Below are 19,548 nucleotides of genomic sequence, written 5' to 3' on the forward strand. Positions count from 1 at the left end.
ATCCAGAGAGCGTAGATGTCTACATAGCCGAGATGAAGAAGTTGGAGACATCTGGTGTTGTAGTCAAGTTACCTGCACAGGCAGCGCCATCTGGTGGTGAGAGCTGGTACATCCCTCACCACGTCGTGCAGCACAACGGCAAGCACCGCATTGTGTTTGACTGTTCCTTTCAGTACCAAGGAGTCAGCCTAAACCAATCCCTGTTACCTGGTCCCACACTGAGTCCGTCTCTGCTGGGAGTCCTTCTGCGGTTCAGGGAGCACAGCGTGGGCGTTAGTGGTGACATCAAAGGCATGTTTCACCAAGTGATGCTACGGTCTGAAGATCGACCCCTTCTGCGCTTTATCTGGCGCGACATGAACCGAGAAGAGACGCCTCAGGTCTACGAGTGGAGAGTGCTGCCATTCGGCACTACCTGTAGTCCATGTTGCGCTACGTTTGCGCTACAGCAGCACGTTCACAACCACACGGACGTCAACAGTGTGGAACGCTTCTCAGTAGACCGCTGCTTCTACGTCGACAACTGTTTGCAGAGCCTTCAGTCTGCACCAGAAGCGAAACAGTTGGTCGACCACCTCAGATCTCTCCTTGTCTCTGGAGGGTTCGAAATCCGTCAATGGGCCAGCAACCAGCCTGAGGTCATCAACCACCTACCTGCCGAGGCCAGGTCCGACAAGCTGGGCCTGTGGCTAGCCCATGACAAGTCAGAGGCACATGAGTCAACCTTAGGCCTGACCTGGCACTGCAATGCGGACGCCTTCAGTTACAAGAGCAGAGGTGTCACCTACGACCAGATCACGATGCGCAACGTGTATCGTGTCTTAACCAGCCAGTATGACCCACTCGGGTTTATACTTCCCTATACTACACGGGCGAAGATATTGGTTCAGCGCCTGTGGGACCAGCAAAGAGGTTGGGACGATCCCAATCTCCCTGAAGAACTGTTGTCTGCCTGGCACACCTGGGAAAGTGAGCTAGAGTACTTACCTGAAATCCAGTTGTCAAGATGCTACACTCCTGCTGACACGGACCGTCCGGACACCAAGAGAGACATTCACGTCTTTTGTGATGCCTCTGAAAAGGCGTACGGAGCGGTTACTTACCTGAGGTCCGAAAATGTCCAGGGGAGGGTGCATGTTGCCTTTCTCCTTGCACGCTCACGAGTTGCACCCAGGAAACAGCTGTCAATGCCTCGATTGGAGCTGTGTGCAGCAGTCACAGGAGCTCAGTTAGCAAGGCTTCTGAAGACAGAGCTCACCTTGGAGATCCGACATGTCGTGCTCTGGAGTGATTCCACAACAGTCCTCACGTGGCTTCAATCAGAGTCATGCCGCTTCAAAGTGTTCGTCGGAACCAGGGTGGCAGAGATTCAAGACTTCACTGACCTCAAGGCCTGGCGGTACATTGAGTCCTCCGAGAACCCAGCAGATGACCTCACAAGAGGTAAACCGCTTCAGGAGCTGGCAACACCTAACAGGTGGTGTGATGGACCGGAGTTCCTGAAGTTACCTCCAGATAAGTGGCCAACTCTCCCATCACCCGCTGACCTGGTTACAGAAGACCCAACCGAGCTGAAACGCTCTGCCTTCTGTGGACTGAGTACTGTCACCAATCCAGACAGGCCAACCTTCAAGTCCTGGAAGGACCTAGTGGAGTCTCTTGCTCAGGAACTTCACGGGGCGGCCAACCAGTCTGGACCAGTCCCTGCTAGTACTTACCAGGCCGCAGAAGTGTTTGCATTCCAGAATGCACAGAAAGATAGTTTTCCAGAAGACTACGAGCTCCTCCAGAAAGGGAAACCAGTGACATCGTCCAGTCATCTCCTTTGCCTCTCAGCCGAGTTTGACTCAACCCATATAGTCATCAGAGTGGGAGGGCGGCTCCGTAGAGTGGAAGGACTGGATCCGGAGGCAGTACATCCCATTGTACTGGACCCAGCTCATCCCTATACGAGGCTGCTGATTCAGGAGTATGACTCAAAGCTTTGCCACCCTGGACCTGAGCGAGTATTCGCTGAATTAAGACGTAGAGTCTGGATCCTCAGAGGCCGTGAGGCAGTTAAGCGTCACCAGCGTCGATGCATCGATTGCTGCCGATGGAGATCCAAACCTGCTGTCCAGAAAATGGCAGACCTACCCCCACCACGGCTACGACTGTTCAAGCCTGCATTTTACTCCTGTGGGATGGATTGCTTTGGTCCACTCACAGTCAAGGTGGGCCGACGGACCGAGAAGAGGTGGGGACTTATATTCAAGTGCCTAACCACAAGAGCAGTGCATGTGGATCTGCTAACCTCAACCTCGACTCCTTCTTGATGGCTCTTCTGAGGTTCATAGCCCGGCGGGGCAAGCCAGCCGAGTTATACTCGGACCAAGGAACCAACTTCCGAGGAGGAGAAAAAGAGTTAGCGGAAGCCTTCTCCAAGCTAAGCCCTGAAATCCAGCAGCTCCTAGCCACTCAGCAGATCTCGTTCCACTTCAACCCGCCAGCAGCACCCCATTTCGGCGGTGCATGGGAACGAGAAATTCGCTCCATGAAAGCTGCGCTGTACACCACCATTGGATCCCAGACAGTGAGCGAGGAGGTACTCCAAACAGTGCTCATTGAGATTGAGTCCATACTCAACTCCAAACCTCTGGGCTATGTCTCAGCTAACATAGCTGATTTGGATCCGGTGACTCCAAATTCCTTGTTAATCGGGCGGCCCGACAGCGCCCTGCCTCAGGTGGTCTACCCACAAACAGAGCTGCTTGGACGCCAAAGGTGGAGGCATTCGCAAGTTCTAGCAGACCGGTTCTGGACTGCCTTCATCCGGAACTACTTACCTGGCCTGCAGATGAGAGGGAAATGGACAACTCCAGCTCCTGACATCACCGTCGACTCAGTAGTCATGGTGGTGGACCCTCAGCTGCCGCGGTCCCTCTGGCAGATCGGGAAGGTGGTGAAGGTGTTTCTGGGTTCTGACGGTCGAGTGAGAACTGTGGAGGTGCAGATCAAGGACAAGGTGTATACTCGACCCATCGTTCGTGTCATCGTCTTGCCCCAAATCCCCGACGACGAAGCCAACGTACCTTGACAGGACTAGTTGATGGCCTTTCTGGGTGCACATTCCGTTCCTGAATGTGGGGGCGGCTGTGTTAAAAAGGCCATATGCTGCGCTGAAGATTGTGAGCTTGCGCTTACGTCATCACGCTTCGCGGGAAGTTCAGTGTTCACTCGTCTTCAGTGAGGGGCAGTTCAGGTAGAGAGAGCTGCCTCCAGTCTATGTGCCACGGACATTTGGCTTGATGTTTCGCCATGAAGAGACACTTTATTTGCCTTTTAAACTCATTTCTTTTACCTTGTGTGCGTCATTGAAGATCTGTGAGTACTCTTTGTTCCGTTTTAATGTACAGATGTTTGGTAATTTGGTTCGTTTTGAGAGTGCAATTTCGCCAGCCTTAACAGTAATGTAGAGGAATGCAGAGCCTTGTAACATATTCCTGTGACTTTGTTTGTAATCTGTAGTGCCTTATTGTGATGTCAGATGCCTTATTTGTCCTTTGGAATGTGTTAATTGCCGTCTTTTGTGTAGTTAATATGGTGAATTTAGCGCCTTTGATAGCCTGTTTAATGGACGCCATTGTAATGTGTAATTACCGCGAGTTTGCCTCTAGTTGGCAGTGTTTCCCCATTTTATGGCAGCCTTGCAGTATTTTCCTATGGAAGCTAGTTTGCCTTAAATAACTGGTCAGAATGCCTTTAGTTCAGAGCTTGTTTATTGATAATATAGTTTGTATATTTTTTGCTTCCTTCCTTTCTTAGACCACACACACACACCAGAAATACCCACAAGCTGGTTTTCTAAATGTTATAATAAGAAGAGTATCACCTGATTTCTCCATTGACCCCTGGTGTATTACTGTGCTGCCTTCAAGTTCACTAAAAGTCTTTAAACTGCATTCTGGACTCAGTGGCATTCTTACCGACGCACCAGGAAGACACCATACCATTCATCCAACACCTATACAGTCCACCCACCTAACCACCTGATACCTAAACCCTCCTTAACAGCCAGTGTTGAGCTTCTGTATTGTTCTTTGTTGCAGTGGATCTGAAAAAGCCTGAGCACTGAGCACTCTCTGTTGTTTCATCGTTGTGTTGTGTAGATGGTGGGCAATGTCGTCCATCACCTAGTGCAGCATTCCTCTTTGTACAGTATCAGCTCTATGAGCTCCAGAGCAGTCTCTAGCACAGAGTCACTTCTTTATCAGCTTGTTAGATTTAAGAGATTAGATAACATAGACCTTTATTTGTCTCACAAGGAGAAATTCCAAAATGCTATAACAGCAAAAGAATAAATAGCACCATTGTTTGGCTACCAAAAGACACAGGACCTCTGAACTCACTCCCTTTTCTGTTTTTTTGCTCTGGATGTTGCCATGATTAGTACGTCATCAATAAGTTGTCATAATAGTTCATCACTGAACACGATGGGCAGCTTAGTTGTAACACAACACCAGCAAACAATTGGTTACAAATTGGTTACGTTTCAAAATGGTGCCATTTTCAGACAGTCATTGCTATGTCAGATTCAGAGGCTTTAAACATACAGCTCGGTATTCAAAAAGCAAGTATGGTCAAAAAAGACAAAAAGACTTTCAGGATGCAGATTAGAAACACTCTTTGGCACTTATGCCAAGCAAATCATGCATGGTTCTTGGCTCTGTGGCATGCAGGTAGGCCTTTTCAACAATACATCTTTGCAAACCACTAAACTGTTGTTTTCTCTCTTATCTAAAAACATCTCCAGATAAGATAAGCTGTCTGCACATCTAGAGTAATACAACACAGTGGCAGTCTTGTTTCTTGAAGGCACTGATTGTTATCAGCCAGCTGAAAGATGCTAGTGGAGTCTGAAGGGAAGCAAAACAAACTGATGTCTTTCACCTCGGGTTTAGGGCACTTTAACATTATTTCATTCTCAAGCTTCATTATTCACAAAATGACACATTTGAAATATGCCAAAAATAAGTTGAATTGGAAATTCTTCAGTAAAATGCAGGCTATGTTTAACTACAATTGAGTCTGTATATTAAAACTTACTTACTTGTTTGAAATAGTAATTATGGTATTATGAATCAATTGTGAGAAAAACAAGGGGATGGGGAAGCTAATAAAAACAAAAACAGACATTGGCCATCTTGAAATTAAATTAAATTAAATTTCATTTTGACCTCATTAAAGCTCAACATTACAGAAAGAGAATGACTTTTTTGATAGACATCCTTGTGTGTCTCATGAAGGTTGGGGTGACAGATCCTTTTTTCTTCAGATATTTTTCTTTTCTTACATGTCTCCATACTTGGCCTCACTGGCGTAGCCAGAAAAAAGACACTGGGAGTGCACCAGCAAATACTGGGTGTGCCAAATTTATTTTCAACAGAGTGTTACACCTCCACAAACATTCAAACTCTCTATCTCTTTCAAGGGAATTTTTTTTTTCTTTAAATATTTTTGGGGCTTTTTATGCTTTTAATGATAGCATAGCTGGAGAGAGACAGGAAGCAGGGGGCGGAGAGATGGGGGAAGACATCTCTTCCCGCTCGGTGCGGGACTCGAACCGGGGCCAGCTGCAGCGTTGACTGAAGCCTCAGTACATGGGGCGGCTGCTTAACCCACTACACCACCGACCGCCCCGAACTCAACATTATTAACATAAAACATATCCACACATGTGTAGATCTCATCAGTGATAGTCAACAGTGGTTCACAGCAGGTCTAAACATTCACACATATGACGTGCTCTCAAATAAATCAATAATAAAGTAATACAAAAAGCACACTTTGTGTTCTCAAAAAACACCGCAAAAACACAACACACACACTGCGTGCCCAGTGAGATGATAGTGAAATATAACACACTCATGCACGTACTCATGCATTCTCTCTGAGCCATAACGTATCCACATTACGCATGATCAACAAAGTTATTTAACCATCTGAACACAGCTATTGGGCTTAGCAGCAGAGTAAATAACACAACGGTATTGCCGCTTACCTGTGGGCACTGCGCAGCTCTCAATTTAAAGGACAAGACAAGCAAGCATTTATTATTTCATTAGAAATAACGCTACGCCAGGTTGCCAGGTGCAGGTGAAGCAACGCATCGTCTGAAGGCTATTTTTTGGGTGGGCCAGCTGCCTCTTTGGGTGGCGCACCGGCACACCCGTGGCTACGCCATTGCTTGATCTAGGGTTGTAAGTCTCGATAAATGCAGAGTTTTGGCGGGCATATACCGGCTTTCGGCGAGTGTGACGCATATTTTGAGTGTTGAAAAATAATAAGCTACAATTTTATTTTAATATATCAAGATCACAATAATCTTCCAATTTAGAACTACAATAAAAAAAACGAACTAACACAAATAAAATATACTTCAATTGGATACTTTTTCATTTATTTTCCCAAGCCACGCGGATCTTGTCTGCAGAGATACTGTGGATGTGGTGCGTACAATTCGGGATTGTCAATTGTCTTCATTTGTATCACCACTTTGAATAATAGGCTACTTAGATAACTTTATGCTTTTATCCCCAGTGGATAAGCAGATATGGGAACAGCAGACCCACGGAGGACCGAGCTGTGACTCCTGACTTTGGAGTCCTGAGCACCAAGTTAAAGATGAACTGAAACGAATGTTCATCTATCATTCAAATGAAATTTTTGTCTTTTTCTAAAACCATCAATCCAACTTGAACTAAATTTTCCGGGCATAACTTGTTAAAACGGCCATTTAAAAGTGTGAATTATGTGGCCTTTGGTGCGAAATTGGCCACGTGACCGTGACGTCATAGGGTTGACTCCCTTATTTGCTAGTAGCCTATGGCTGGCTGCGAAAACAACATACATTTGATGGACCTATATCTCATAAAGGAACCAAAATTCTGATACAAACATCAGCAGGTCGAAAGAACACACCTCTAACATTATGTGGAAAAACTTTCGTTGAATTTAAGCCACACAAATCGATTTAATATCTATATTGTAGAGGCTCTCTGCACCTCCCATATGGGTAATGGAAATTAAAGAAAGTTACCATTTTCGGCACAGGGTCGGCGGGCACAAAACAGCCATCGCTCCTACTACACGCTGATTATTATTAAGATGCTATCAATCAAATGACACAATAGTGTATGTTTGCTGTGGTAAACTGGAAAAGATTTGAACATGCCGGTTTCGCAGATATGGCATTCTGCTGCGCTGTCTTTGACACGTTGAAACCTAACGAAGGGGCACTTTGAAATCCTGCCACAAAAAACGAATGTGATAATAACATGGTTTTAATGTAAGCTTAATAAACAATGGCGTGGTTAACGGGTCGGAAATCCTCCAGTGCGCGGCCCCATCTGCGGATCCTCACGGGTTGGCGGCAGGGAGATGGGCACCCGGCCTCGGCACGACTGACAGCAGCCATCGGTAGGACTGATCCACGGAGCCTCGGATGTCGTAGCCGGCGCAATCACTGGAGAGACCAGACAGCAGCGAGCGTTGTTGGTGGAGGGCAAAGCCAGGTGGGCTTTCAGCCGGCATATTACTCCACGTCTCTATCCACGTCTTCTGCGACGGCTGTTGCGTGGCAACCGACCAGGTAGATGCCATAGGTAAGAGGGCACAGACGCCAAAACAGGTGGCGGTGGCTTTGTCTGATCGTTGACGTGATCGATATTATGTCCACAGAATCTCTGATTTTCAAGAGACTCAGGCGATCATAGTGATGAAAACGATAAAAACATGACAAAACACAAAAAAAGCTAGCTGAGGTAGACGGCCGGCCACTCACAACGTCGCCAAATTGTAGCTGGATATGTGTTTGGTGTTGCTGCTTCCGAGCAGCAAACACCGTAACAGGTGCAGCTATCGGCAGGCGGCAGCAGGCAGTGATACGATCCACCGTGCTCTTGTCTTTGCCTTCTCCTTGTCAGCCTCAGTTCCAGTATTTTTTAGTTTGGGAAACATGTGCAGAGAGATGCCTTCAGTGAAGCTGCTATTTTTGCAACTAACACCATTTGGCCGAGCAACACAATATTTTCCACCGTGCTTTGATGTCTTAGCCATAGACGCCGCCATTACAGTTAGACTACCAGAACTTCTGTGTCAACCCTATGACGTCACGCATAAAAAAATGAATTCGCACAAAAAGACAAAATGTGGCTCCTTTTGAGCCCGTTTTAACATGACTTCCCAGATAAATTATTATCCAGACAATATCTCATTTTAATCGCAAGGCTTGGAACCTTTAGAATCAGCAGCAAAAACTGTGAAATTCCAACAATTAAAATTCGTTTCATAAGTCCTTTAAGGAGCGGCAAACAAAGAAGCATGACACGACTAATCAAAACTAGTGTCGTCAATTGAAACAGGGTTGATAAGGTAGTGAATCAATACCTCACAATTAATTGCAGTAGGGGCTACAACAATATTATAAAACCAAAAACACCAGTGACGACATTATGATGAAAGAAATTCTACTGCGTAAAAACGGATCATTAGTGGTGGAATCGGCTCTAATTGTCAACGAACAAAGGAAGCTGATGAGCCCGCATCGAATTATGTTTATTTACCAAAGTGGGAAAGGGCACGGGCTGATTATAGGGAAACCTTTATAAACTGTATTTACATCATCAAGTGATAACTGTGTGAATCACGTCCCGCATGCCCACAGCCTGAAAGCCAAACAAACCAACAAATAGAAAGAAAGAAAAAAAAAGTTACTGAACGTGTTCTGTGGGAAGATGCTTACAACGATATGCTCATAGAGACACCTTGTTTATAAATGTTAGATTTTTAGTTGATACCACATGAGAGGTGGGGCCCATTTAAGAGGACAAACGAGTCTCCTCATTTGAATGCACACAGAACAGCAAGCTGTCAGATGCGCTTGAAGATGGTGACGCTCCACGATTTAGGTAGTCAAAGGGCGCACCTTTGCAGAACTGTCTTTTAATGATCAGTGACACTGATATCACTAAATAATGACACTTCTGCTTATTTTCTTTCAGCTTGGATGCTTTGTGCTTTAATCATTGCTTTTGGTGAGTAGTCTGCTAAGCTTTCTTTGTTGTCTCTTACTTATCAGAATGAAGAACAAGAGAGTAATGCACAGGTGCTTCAGTAAGTACTCAAAACAATGTTTAGATGACTTGAAGATAATGATGCAATGCAGAACTACTTTATGTAGAAGCTTCTCGGTACTATATATGTCATTAATGAGGGTAGACTTTTTAAGTAATAAGCCATGCATGAGTTGGTTTTAACTTGGAGCTGTTCACCCCCTGGTTCAGATTTAATCCAGCATTCTGATGAAGAGACAGATCAGTGTCACCAGTAAGAAAATATTCATGAACTAATCATTACCTAAGGATCGCAATTTGAATGATAATGTGGTATCGCTCAATCTGTTCTTATGTAGCTCATTAATATCAAGTGAGAAATCCTCCTTTATTAATTATCAGGGAAGTACTTTGCTATTAACAATCAATCCATTGATTGATGGACTTCTCACTTGATATTTTGGTTAACTGATCAATAAGTGGTAAATGCTTTCCTAAGCTGCGTTTATGAGTTTATTTTACTGATAATCTTGTTCTCTAATTACTCATCTCCAGGAGCAGGAGCACGAGGGCGGGTATTCATTGGCAGTGTTACCGCAACTGTATGACCAGTGACTCATTTGGACCTTGTGTTTGTTAACAGGTCCCCCCTCAGGAGCCAATGCAGCCCCTTCTCGAGACCCCAGGTGAGTTTTCCCCTTTCCCCTCTCTACCTGTGTGTGTGCGTGCCTGCGTATGCGCGCGCACGTGTGTGTGTGTGTGTGTGTTGTTAAGAGGGAGAATTTGAGCTTGTCTTTGAATATCAAACTGAGCGTTGTAGGCTGGAAAAATTCCCTCTGAAACGGCGTCAGTCTTGAGTCATCAGAACACGTCACATGTCTGGCTCCATCTATGGTCAGGCAAATTGAAGGCTATATTTATTTTAGATTATTTTTTTTCCCAAGCCCTGCCCAGAAGTTTAGTCCTAACACGTTGAGTTATTTATGTGCCCTATTGTTTATTTTCCTCTCGGAGACTTCTGATAATAGCTACCTGCTCGGTGTTTTCCATTCACTGCGATCGTTTCAGGTTGCATCAGTTCTTAAATCAGTTTTAGTATTGTCAGCAATCACCTAAGGTGCTTCGTTTGCTGAATGCCAATAAATGAATGACTTATTGACATCCGAAATATTGCCTTCTGATCTCGGCAGTTGATACGTTTCCAATGACATACTTATTATTTGTTTAGTTGAACACGTGTGTGCAGTAGTTACTTTTTTTGGTATTTTTTCACCAAAGCTTTGTCTAGGATAGTTTAGGCTACTATAGCGGCAGTTTTCAGCCAAGAGTGACCGACAAACTTTAGCATCCGACTGAGGCCAGTGCTTTGTTTGATGAAACACCTGCATCAGAGGCATCAGTCGCAGCTGTCAGCCGCGAGTCTGAGATGATATCACCCGTCAGTTTAAATGTTACGAACAGCTTTGTAGCACCAGGAGAAACGTGATTCTAGGTCTATGATTCATGATTCCGCTTGCATCACACCGCCAGCGGCTGATAACAGACAAATCCCCACAAGGAGCCGCGTACTTCTGCTCAATTTGTGACTGAAACATCTGGAGCGGAGGAGAGCGGATGTGTGGGAGCGTGATTTGATTTGCACGATTAAGACGCCAAAGGGACTCAGTTCATGTCAAAGTGAAGTGGAGCCACTGCTTTTGCATTGGTAACTGCAGTTAACAAATTATTGGAGCCTTCATTATATTATTCTCGTGAAAAGTGTTTTCGGCAGGTGTGAAAAATGAATGACTGAATGAGTCCGTTAGAGGGCAGTATAACAACAGATAGCGGTACCATGGGACTTTTGGGAGGCAGCGATCCTTTTTAAATCAGGTATTTTTAAAGCAATTTCTATGATGTCTGTGAAACACAAAAATGTATTGTCGCTAACACCCAGGATTGTATTCACCGCATTTTGCAGAAACTACAACCATGGACTCATGAGGGAAATTCCCCAAACGAGACGCCCCAAGATTCAGTGTGGTATGTTCCGCTGTTAAAAGTGTCTTTCAAATCCCGAATGAGCCAGTTGCTGTAAAATACAACATGATAATCACTGATTTTTCTTCTTTGTAATTTTTACAATGGAACAGCGAGAATCTGTTCTATGGGATGGAAATGAAATATTTTGATAATACAATAAAGATTCCATCTTACCTCAGCCTTCACACCACTGTGCCGCTTGTTCCACACTTCATAAAGCCAACACATCACTGAAATTCAGATCCCATTATTCAGTTTGTGCAGATTTCTAATGAACTGTAAGTATCTTGCAAAAGACGACATATACTGTACAGTTTGTACTTTCTCGAAACAATCAAGCTTAAAATCATAGAATAAGAATTAATCTACGTTTTTGTGTCTGTCAAACCTGTCACTGTAATGAACAGTCAAAGAAAAAAGCAAATTCCAAAAAAAATGTCTCTCCTTCTCAAAATATAAATGTTTTCATGAGATGTTGAGACTTAGACTTGTATATTTATTTATTATTTGGTTGTGGATGATTATTAACCTATTTACTGAAGCCTTATGGATCCCATGCTTTCAGTCAAAGCAGTAATAAAGATGGTCAGGGTTTCTAAAGCGGATAAAAGAAAAAAAAATCATCTGGTGTACGTCTGTTTTGATGTTTCATTCATTTTAGTGAAACCTGCTGTTGTTGGGTTTTTCATAGAAATTGTCCTCTATGTTAACCTACAAGTTCACATATAGTTTGCCTTGTAGGTTTTATCATGAGTTGCAACATGCTAAAGTTCCTTGTTACGTCATACAGCACAAGCATAACAATCAACAGGGCTTGATTCAGCATCTCTTATTCCCAAAGTATCTCCTTCTGCCTGACATCAGTGCTGCTCCACTTAAACTTTCGTGGAACTTTTGACCTCTCACTGAACTCTGGATTTCTCCTGCAGAAACTTAAACATAGCCCATTCTGCACTTGCATCAACGTGTCTGCACCGTGGCTTAATATGTCTGTATGATGACATGACCTTCGTTTTTACTGCCGTTTTTAGGTGTAAAGGGGTTCCAACATTGTGGAGAGCAGACATATGATCGACTTAATGAAATGTGCTGTAACCAAAGTGTCGTAGCCAAACCTGCACCTATGGCTGAGTGCTGTGGTAAAGGTGAGTATAGTTAAAACGCCTGTCAGGAATAGAACAAAAACCCATATAACAGTACACACAAAAAGCATTTACATTTTCCAATCATGATTTTTCTATTTTTCAATATTGGTAATGCATGTTGGTTAGAAGAGCTGAGCTATTGTTGAAGTGGAATTGTTTTGGTTTTTAGTGTCCTAAACTTTTCTACAGAGGTGCATGATATAGAAACTGGATATGGTTGTGGTAAGATTGTTGCCTGTCATGTGGGTGACTGGGGTTTGAATCCTGACCCAGCTGCCTCAGACATACTACCTCCAGTAGGGGTCCTTAGGCAAGACCCCCTTACACTACCTGCCTACCTGGGATATGAGTGTAAGTCGCTTTGGATAAAAGCGTCTGCCAAATGCATAAACATATGGAACAGCAGCTGTTTTTTTGGTTCCTCTGATATTACAAAGATCCTGGACAATAATTTGACCCTTCTGGAAGAAAGTAATATATTTTCTATGACCACACGATGTGCAGGATTTGTCAGAGGCTGACTGCCGCTCACTCTCAGGGTGGAAACGATGAAGTGGTCAGTCACAAGTCTAACAAGGGATTCTCCCTCAGCTTAAATATCACAAACAGCTTTGCAGTGACAGTCGCAACTTGATTCATTATCTGTTTACATCACACAATCTGAGAGCAGCAGCTGATAACAGAGGAATATGCTGCTGCATTAGGAGCGGCACGCTTTGTGTGCAGAGTCAGGGTCATAGCCTAAAGTGAGAGATGAACAGGTTGATAAGGCTCAGGTGAAATCGAGTCCCATGTTTTCAGTGTCTTTAAACAGTCATTTTGACCTTTTCCACAGAGGCTATTGACAGTGAAAAGCAGCTGTGTTGTGGTCCAACAAAAAACAAGAAAATCCTGGAGAAGAAGACCAGTAACTCTCAGTGCTGTCATCATGACCAGTATGACCCCCAAACTGAGTGCTGCTGTCAGGACCATAAAACGACAGCAGTTCAATCCAATCAGTCGGACTGCTGCGTCAAGAAACGAGAAGGTCAGATTCTCAGGCTCCTTTTCACTGTGTGATAACGGCTACAATACGATTTTTTTATATCTTACACTGTACGGCAAGACCCATAATAAACAGATGAATAAATTAAAAAGTAAATAGTTGTTCCCGGCACAAATTAATAGAATTGTACCAGGATTTTCATTTTTTTCATTTTTTTTTTCATCTGAGCCTGGAACTATCCACTTCAGTGGGACTGGCACACATAAACATTTCCATTTTTATTTATATTTCATTTTTTTAAACTTATTTTTACAGTGGGATTGGCTGACATCTCATTAAGAGCCTAATTTTTAAACCAGCGTACTAAGAGAAAACAGCAAAGGATCATTTTCATCTGTAAATTTCCTCATTTTCTGACTTGAAAAATACAATTGTTATTATGGCACATGGAATAAGAAAGTTCCTGCTTCTTGGATGTGTTGTGTCCATGCATTGACTTGATCTTTATGATACAGACATCAACACTACTCCTGCTATAGAGATACAATACTGCGGTGACAGACAAGCATCTCCATCATTTCAGTGAAACAAAGTTTTCTCCCAAAGATGTGCTCTATGTGTGAGAAAAAACCCAGCATGTTGGTTAGAAGAGCTGAGCTATGGTTGAAGGAGAATAGTTTTGGTTTTTGAGTGTTCTGATCTTTTCTACAGAGGTGCGTAACATATAACAGTCGCAGTGTTTTGGTTCTTTTGATACTGGAAAATCCTGGACAATAATTCGATCCTTCTGGAAGAGAGTAATATATTTTCTAAGACCACATGATGTACAAGATTTGTCAAAGGGAGTGGCTGACTACCGCTCACTCTCAGGGTGGAAACGCTGAAGTGGTTAGCCTCATTATACAGCACAAGCATAACAATCAACAGGGCTTGATTCAGCATCTCTTATTCCCAAAGTATCTCCTTCTGCCTGACATCAGTGCTGCTCCACTTAAACTTTCGTTGAACTTTTGACCTCTCACTGAACTCTGGATTTCTCCTGCAGAAACTTAAACATAGCCCATTCTGCACTTGCATCAACGTGTCTGCATCGTGGCTTGATATGGCTGTATGCTGACATGACCTTCGTTTTTTACATCTTCTTCATTCTTCTTCATTTTTAGGTGTAAAGGGGTTCCAACATTGTGGAGAGCAGACGTATGATCGACTTAATGAAATGTGCTGTAACCAAAGTGTCGTAGCCAAACCTGCACCTATGGCTGAGTGCTGTGGTAAAGGTGAGTATAGTTAAAACGCCTGTCAGGAATAGAACAAAAACCCATATAACAGTACACACAAAAGGCATTTACATTTTCCAATCATGATTTTTCTATTTTTCAATATTGGTAATGCATGTTGGTTAGAAGAGCTGAGCTATTGTTGAAGTGGAATTGTTTTGGTTTTTAGTGTCCTAAACTTTTCTACAGAGGTGCATGATATAGAAACTGGATATGGTTGTGGTAAGATTGTTGCCTGTCATGTGGGTGACTGGGGTTTGAATCCTGACCCAGCTGCCTCAGACATACTACCTCCAGTAGAGGTCCTTAGGCAAGACCCCCTTACACTACCTGCCTACCTGGGATATGAGTGTAAGTCGCTTTGGATAAAAGCATCTGCCAAATGCATAAACATATGGAACAGCAGCTGTTTTTTTGGTTCCTCTGATATTACAAAGATCCTGGACAATAATTTGACCCTTCTGGAAGAAAGTAGTATATTTTCTATGACCACATGATGTGCAGGATTTGTCAGAGGCTGACTGCCGCTCACTCTCAGGGTGGAAACGATGAAGTGGTCAGTCACAAGTCTAACAAGGGATTCTCCCTCAGCTTAAATATCACAAACAGCTTTGCAGTGACAGTCGCAACTTGATTCATTATCTGTTTACATCACACAATCTGAGAGCAGCAGCTGATAACAGAGGAATATGCTGCTGCATTAGGAGCGGCACGCTTTGTGTGCAGAGTCAGGGTCATAGCCTAAAGTGAGAGATGAACAGGTTGATAAGGCTCAGGTGAAATCGAGTCCCATGTTTTCTGTGTCTTTAAACAGTCATTTTGACCTTTTCCACAGAGGCTATTGACAGTGAAAAGCAGCTGTGTTGTGGTCCAATAAAAAACAAGAAAATCCTGGAGAAGAAGACCAGTAACTCTCAGTGCTGTCATCATGACCAGTATGACCCCCAAACTGAGTGCTGCTGTCAGGACCATGAAAAGACATTAGTTCAATCCAATCAGTCGGACTGCTGCGTCAAGAAACGAGAAGGTCAGATTCTCAGGCTCCTTTTCACTGTGTGATAACGGCTACAATACATTTTTTTTTATATCTTACACTGTACGGCATGACCCATAATAAACAGATGAATAAATTAAAAAGTAAATAGTTGTTCCCGGCACAAATTAATAGAATTGTACCAGGATTTTCATTTTTTTCATTTTTTTTTCATCCGAGCCTGGAACTACCCACTTCAGTGGGACTGGCACACATAAACATTTCCATTTTTATTTACATTTCATTTTTTTAAACTTATTTTTACAGTGGGATTGGCTGACATCTCATTAAGAGCCTAATTTTTAAACCAGCGTACTAAGAGAAAACGGCGAAGGATCATTTTCATCTGTAAATTTCCTCATTTTCTGACTTGAAAAATACAATTGTTATTATGGCACATGGAATAAGAAAGTTCCTGCTTCTTGGATATGTTGTGTCCATGCATTGACTTGATCTTTATGATACAGACATCAACACTACTCCTGCTATAGAGATACAATACTGCGGTGACAGACAAGCATCTCCATCATTTCAGTGAAACAAAGTTTTCTCCCAAAGATGTGCTCTATGTGTGAGAAAAAACCCAGCATGTTGGTTAGAAGAGCTGAGCTATGGTTGAAGGAGAATAGTTTTGGTTTTTGAGTGTTCTAATCTTTTCTACAGAGGTGCGTAACATATAACAGTCGCTGTGTTTTGGTTCTTTTGATACTGGAAAATCCTGGACAATAATTCGATCCTTCTGGAAGAGAGTAATATATTTTGTAAGACCACATGATGTGCAAGATTTGTCAAAGGGAGTGGCTGACTACCGCTCACTCTCAGGGTGGAAACGCTGAAGTGGTTAGCCTCATTATACAGCACAAGCATAACAATCAACAGGGCTTGATTCAGCATCTCTTATTCCCAAAGTATCTCCTTCTGCCTGACATCAGTGCTGCTCCACTTAAACTTTCGTGGAACTTTTGACCTCTCACTGAACTCTGGATTTCTCCTGCAGAAACTTAAACATAGCCCATTCTGCACTTGCATCAACGTGTCTGCATCGTGGCTTGATATGGCTGTATGCTGACATGACCTTCGTTTTTTACATCTTCTTCATTCTTCTTAATTTTTAGGTGTAAAGGGGTTCCAACATTGTGGAGAGCAGACGTATGATCGACTTAATGAAATGTGCTGTAACCAAAGTGTCGTAGCCAAACCTGCACCTATGGCTGAGTGCTGTGGTAAAGGTGAGTATAGTTAAAACGCCTGTCAGGAATAGAACAAAAACCCATATAACAGTACACACAAAAGGCATTTACATTTTCCAATCATGATTTTTCTATTTTTCAATATTGGTAATGCATGTTGGTTAGAAGAGCTGAGCTATTGTTGAAGTGGAATTGTTTTGGTTTTTAGTGTCCTAAACTTTTCTACAGAGGTGCATGATATAGAAACTGGATATGGTTGTGGTAAGATTGTTGCCTGTCATGTGGGTGACTGGGGTTTGAATCCTGACCCAGCTGCCTCAGACATACTACCTCCAGTAGGGGTCCTTAGGCAAGACCCCCTTACACTACCTGCCTACCTGGGATATGAGTGTAAGTCGCTTTGGATAAAAGCATCTGCCAAATGCATAAACATATGGAACAGCAGCTGTTTTTTGGTTCGTCTGATATTACAAAGATCCTGGACAATAATTTGACCCTTCTGGAAGAAAGTAGTATATTTTCTATGACCACATGATGTGCAGGATTTGTCAGAGGCTGACTGCCGCTCACTCTCAGGGTGGAAACGATGAAGTGGTCAGTCACAAGTCTAACAAGGGATTCTCCCTCAGCTTAAATATCACAAACAGCTTTGCAGTGACAGTCGCAACTTGATTCATTGTCTGTTTACATCACACCATCTGAGAGCAGCAGCTGATAACAGAGGAATATGCTGCTGCATTAGGAGCGGCACGCTTTGTGTGCAGAGTCAGGGTCATAGCCTAAAGTGAGAGATGAACAGGTTGATAAGGCTCAGGTGAAATCGAGTCCCATGTTTTCAGTGTCTTTAAACAGTCATTTTGACCTTTTCCACAGAGGCTATTGACAGTGAAAAGCAGCTGTGTTGTGGTCCAATAAAAAACAAGAAAATCCTGGAGAAGAAGACCAGTAACTCTCAGTGCTGTCATTATGACCAGTATGACCCCGAAACTGAGTGCTGCTGTCAGGACCATGAAAAGACACTAGTTCAATCCAATCAGTCGGACTGCTGCGTCAAGAAACGAGAAGGTCAGATTCTCAGGCTCCTTTTCACTGTATGAGAACGGCTACAATACGATTTTTTTATATCTTACACTGTACGGCATGACCCATAATAAACAGATGAATAAATAGGGCACAAGAAAACTAAGTTATTAGATGAACCCCCAATTAATCACATATTAATTTGAAGCCCAATATGTCCTCTCCACAGCACAACAGGTTTTATTCTTGTAGACCGTTTAGTTTTTTTTAATAAAGTTCTTTTCGCTTACAGAGGACACAAATGCATTGCTGGATCTCAGATAACATACTTGGCAGAGGAATTGAGTCATATGTTGGATGAATCATCATTGCCGTTTGCTGCTAAATGGTGCATGGATGGAAGATGTGTTTGCTTTTTCATTCCTTTGTTTAAGTTTACTAGAAGTTCTTGCATTCAAAACAATGTTTGCTCTTTGTCCACAGGTGCGAAACCAAAGGTAAGAAACCAACTCCTATTTTCAGCTTACGTAATTTCACTGTCTTACTGCATATGGAACACATTTTTCTTTATTAAAACTGCCTGATTGTATTATACCTAAAAGTAACCAGATGCATGTATCAGCTATTTTTAATACATTCTGGCGATTTCCAGAATTTGAAATACATAGATATTTTCATGTCATATTGCACAATTGGAAATTATTTTGTGGTTTTGATTGCATAATAGCTTAAATATTTTTGATTGCACAGATGTTCACAGTTAATAAATATTGATGGGAAAAAAAGAAAATATTGATTGCAGAAGGTGGAATATTGCACAGATTAGTGAAAATAGGCATACGCTTCAGTGTTCATTTATAATGGCAGCCGCCCTGGGACACGTATTGCTTTTCAGTCCTTTTGCTTTGGCTTTTATCGTCCTGTACCACCTCCCTGAGGGTAGCAGCTGGAACAGGTGATATGCTGGGTGGGTTGTGTCCTTCACAATGCTGCGAGTTACGCCAGTAAACTGTCAACAGAGCATCTCTAGAAGGACCTTGGCTAGGGCGTTGTTTTTCAGGACCCTCAGGAGGTGGAATCACTGCTGTGCCTTCTTGATCAGCGCAGTGGTGTTGGTTTTCCAGGTTAGGTCATCGTTTACGTGCAGGTCCAGAAACTTGAAGTCGGAGACCCTGTCCACCCAGTCCCCATTGATGTATATGTGCTGAGGGTCAGATCTGTTTCTCCTGAAGTCCACAATAACACAATCACAGTGTAATGCATTTTTACAAAGGTCATAAAGTAGACCTGCGCAGGGTTCTAACATTCAGTGGTAGATCAAGTGTGCCTTACATTATTGTTTATCTTTATTTATTAATGTCTGTATTTTTTTTCAGACACCTATTTCCCAACCCGACTGGTAAGTTCACAACAGTGTCATGTTGAAAGGAGCACAACTTTTTGTCAAAGCTGTCAACAATCTAGCTGTTAACTATTTGTCCATCATAGTACAATTAATTAAATAATGTGGAACTTCCATCCATCCATCCATTATCTATACCGCTGAATCCGTCGGTCGGGTCGCAGGGGGGCTGGAGCCTATCCCAGCGGTCAATGGGCGAGAGGCAGGGTACACCCTGGACAGGCCGCCAGTTAATGTGGAACTTGAGATGACTTATTATTATTATTTGCAGTTTGTCTATAAACAAGTTATGATGAATTGTTCACCTACAGTAGTTTAAAAAATTACTGTACTTGATTTATCCTATAATTATCTTGTAATTGCTGTTGGCGGTTTCCTCTCA

The 19,548-nt window shown here is 42.9% G+C and overlaps 1 protein-coding gene across 1 annotated transcript; it reads left to right on the forward strand.

Moving 5' to 3' along the window:
• Nucleotides 1-8,892: 8,892 nt before the first annotated feature.
• Nucleotides 8,893-19,022, forward strand: LOC142388684 (uncharacterized). The gene is made up of 12 exons (XM_075474230.1): nt 8,893-8,948; nt 9,042-9,074; nt 9,736-9,778; nt 11,053-11,114; nt 12,146-12,259; nt 13,095-13,286; nt 14,408-14,521; nt 15,357-15,548; nt 16,670-16,783; nt 17,618-17,809; nt 18,248-18,261; nt 18,912-19,022. Exons 1-12 carry the CDS (start codon nt 8,915-8,917, stop codon nt 19,020-19,022), a joined length of 1,215 nt encoding a protein of 404 aa, XP_075330345.1. The 5' UTR covers nt 8,893-8,914.
• The last annotated feature ends 526 nt before the right edge of the window (nt 19,023-19,548 follow it).

The sequence above is a fragment of the Odontesthes bonariensis genome, chromosome 9, assembly GCF_027942865.1.
Source record: "Odontesthes bonariensis isolate fOdoBon6 chromosome 9, fOdoBon6.hap1, whole genome shotgun sequence".
NCBI lineage: Eukaryota > Metazoa > Chordata > Actinopteri > Atheriniformes > Atherinopsidae > Odontesthes > Odontesthes bonariensis.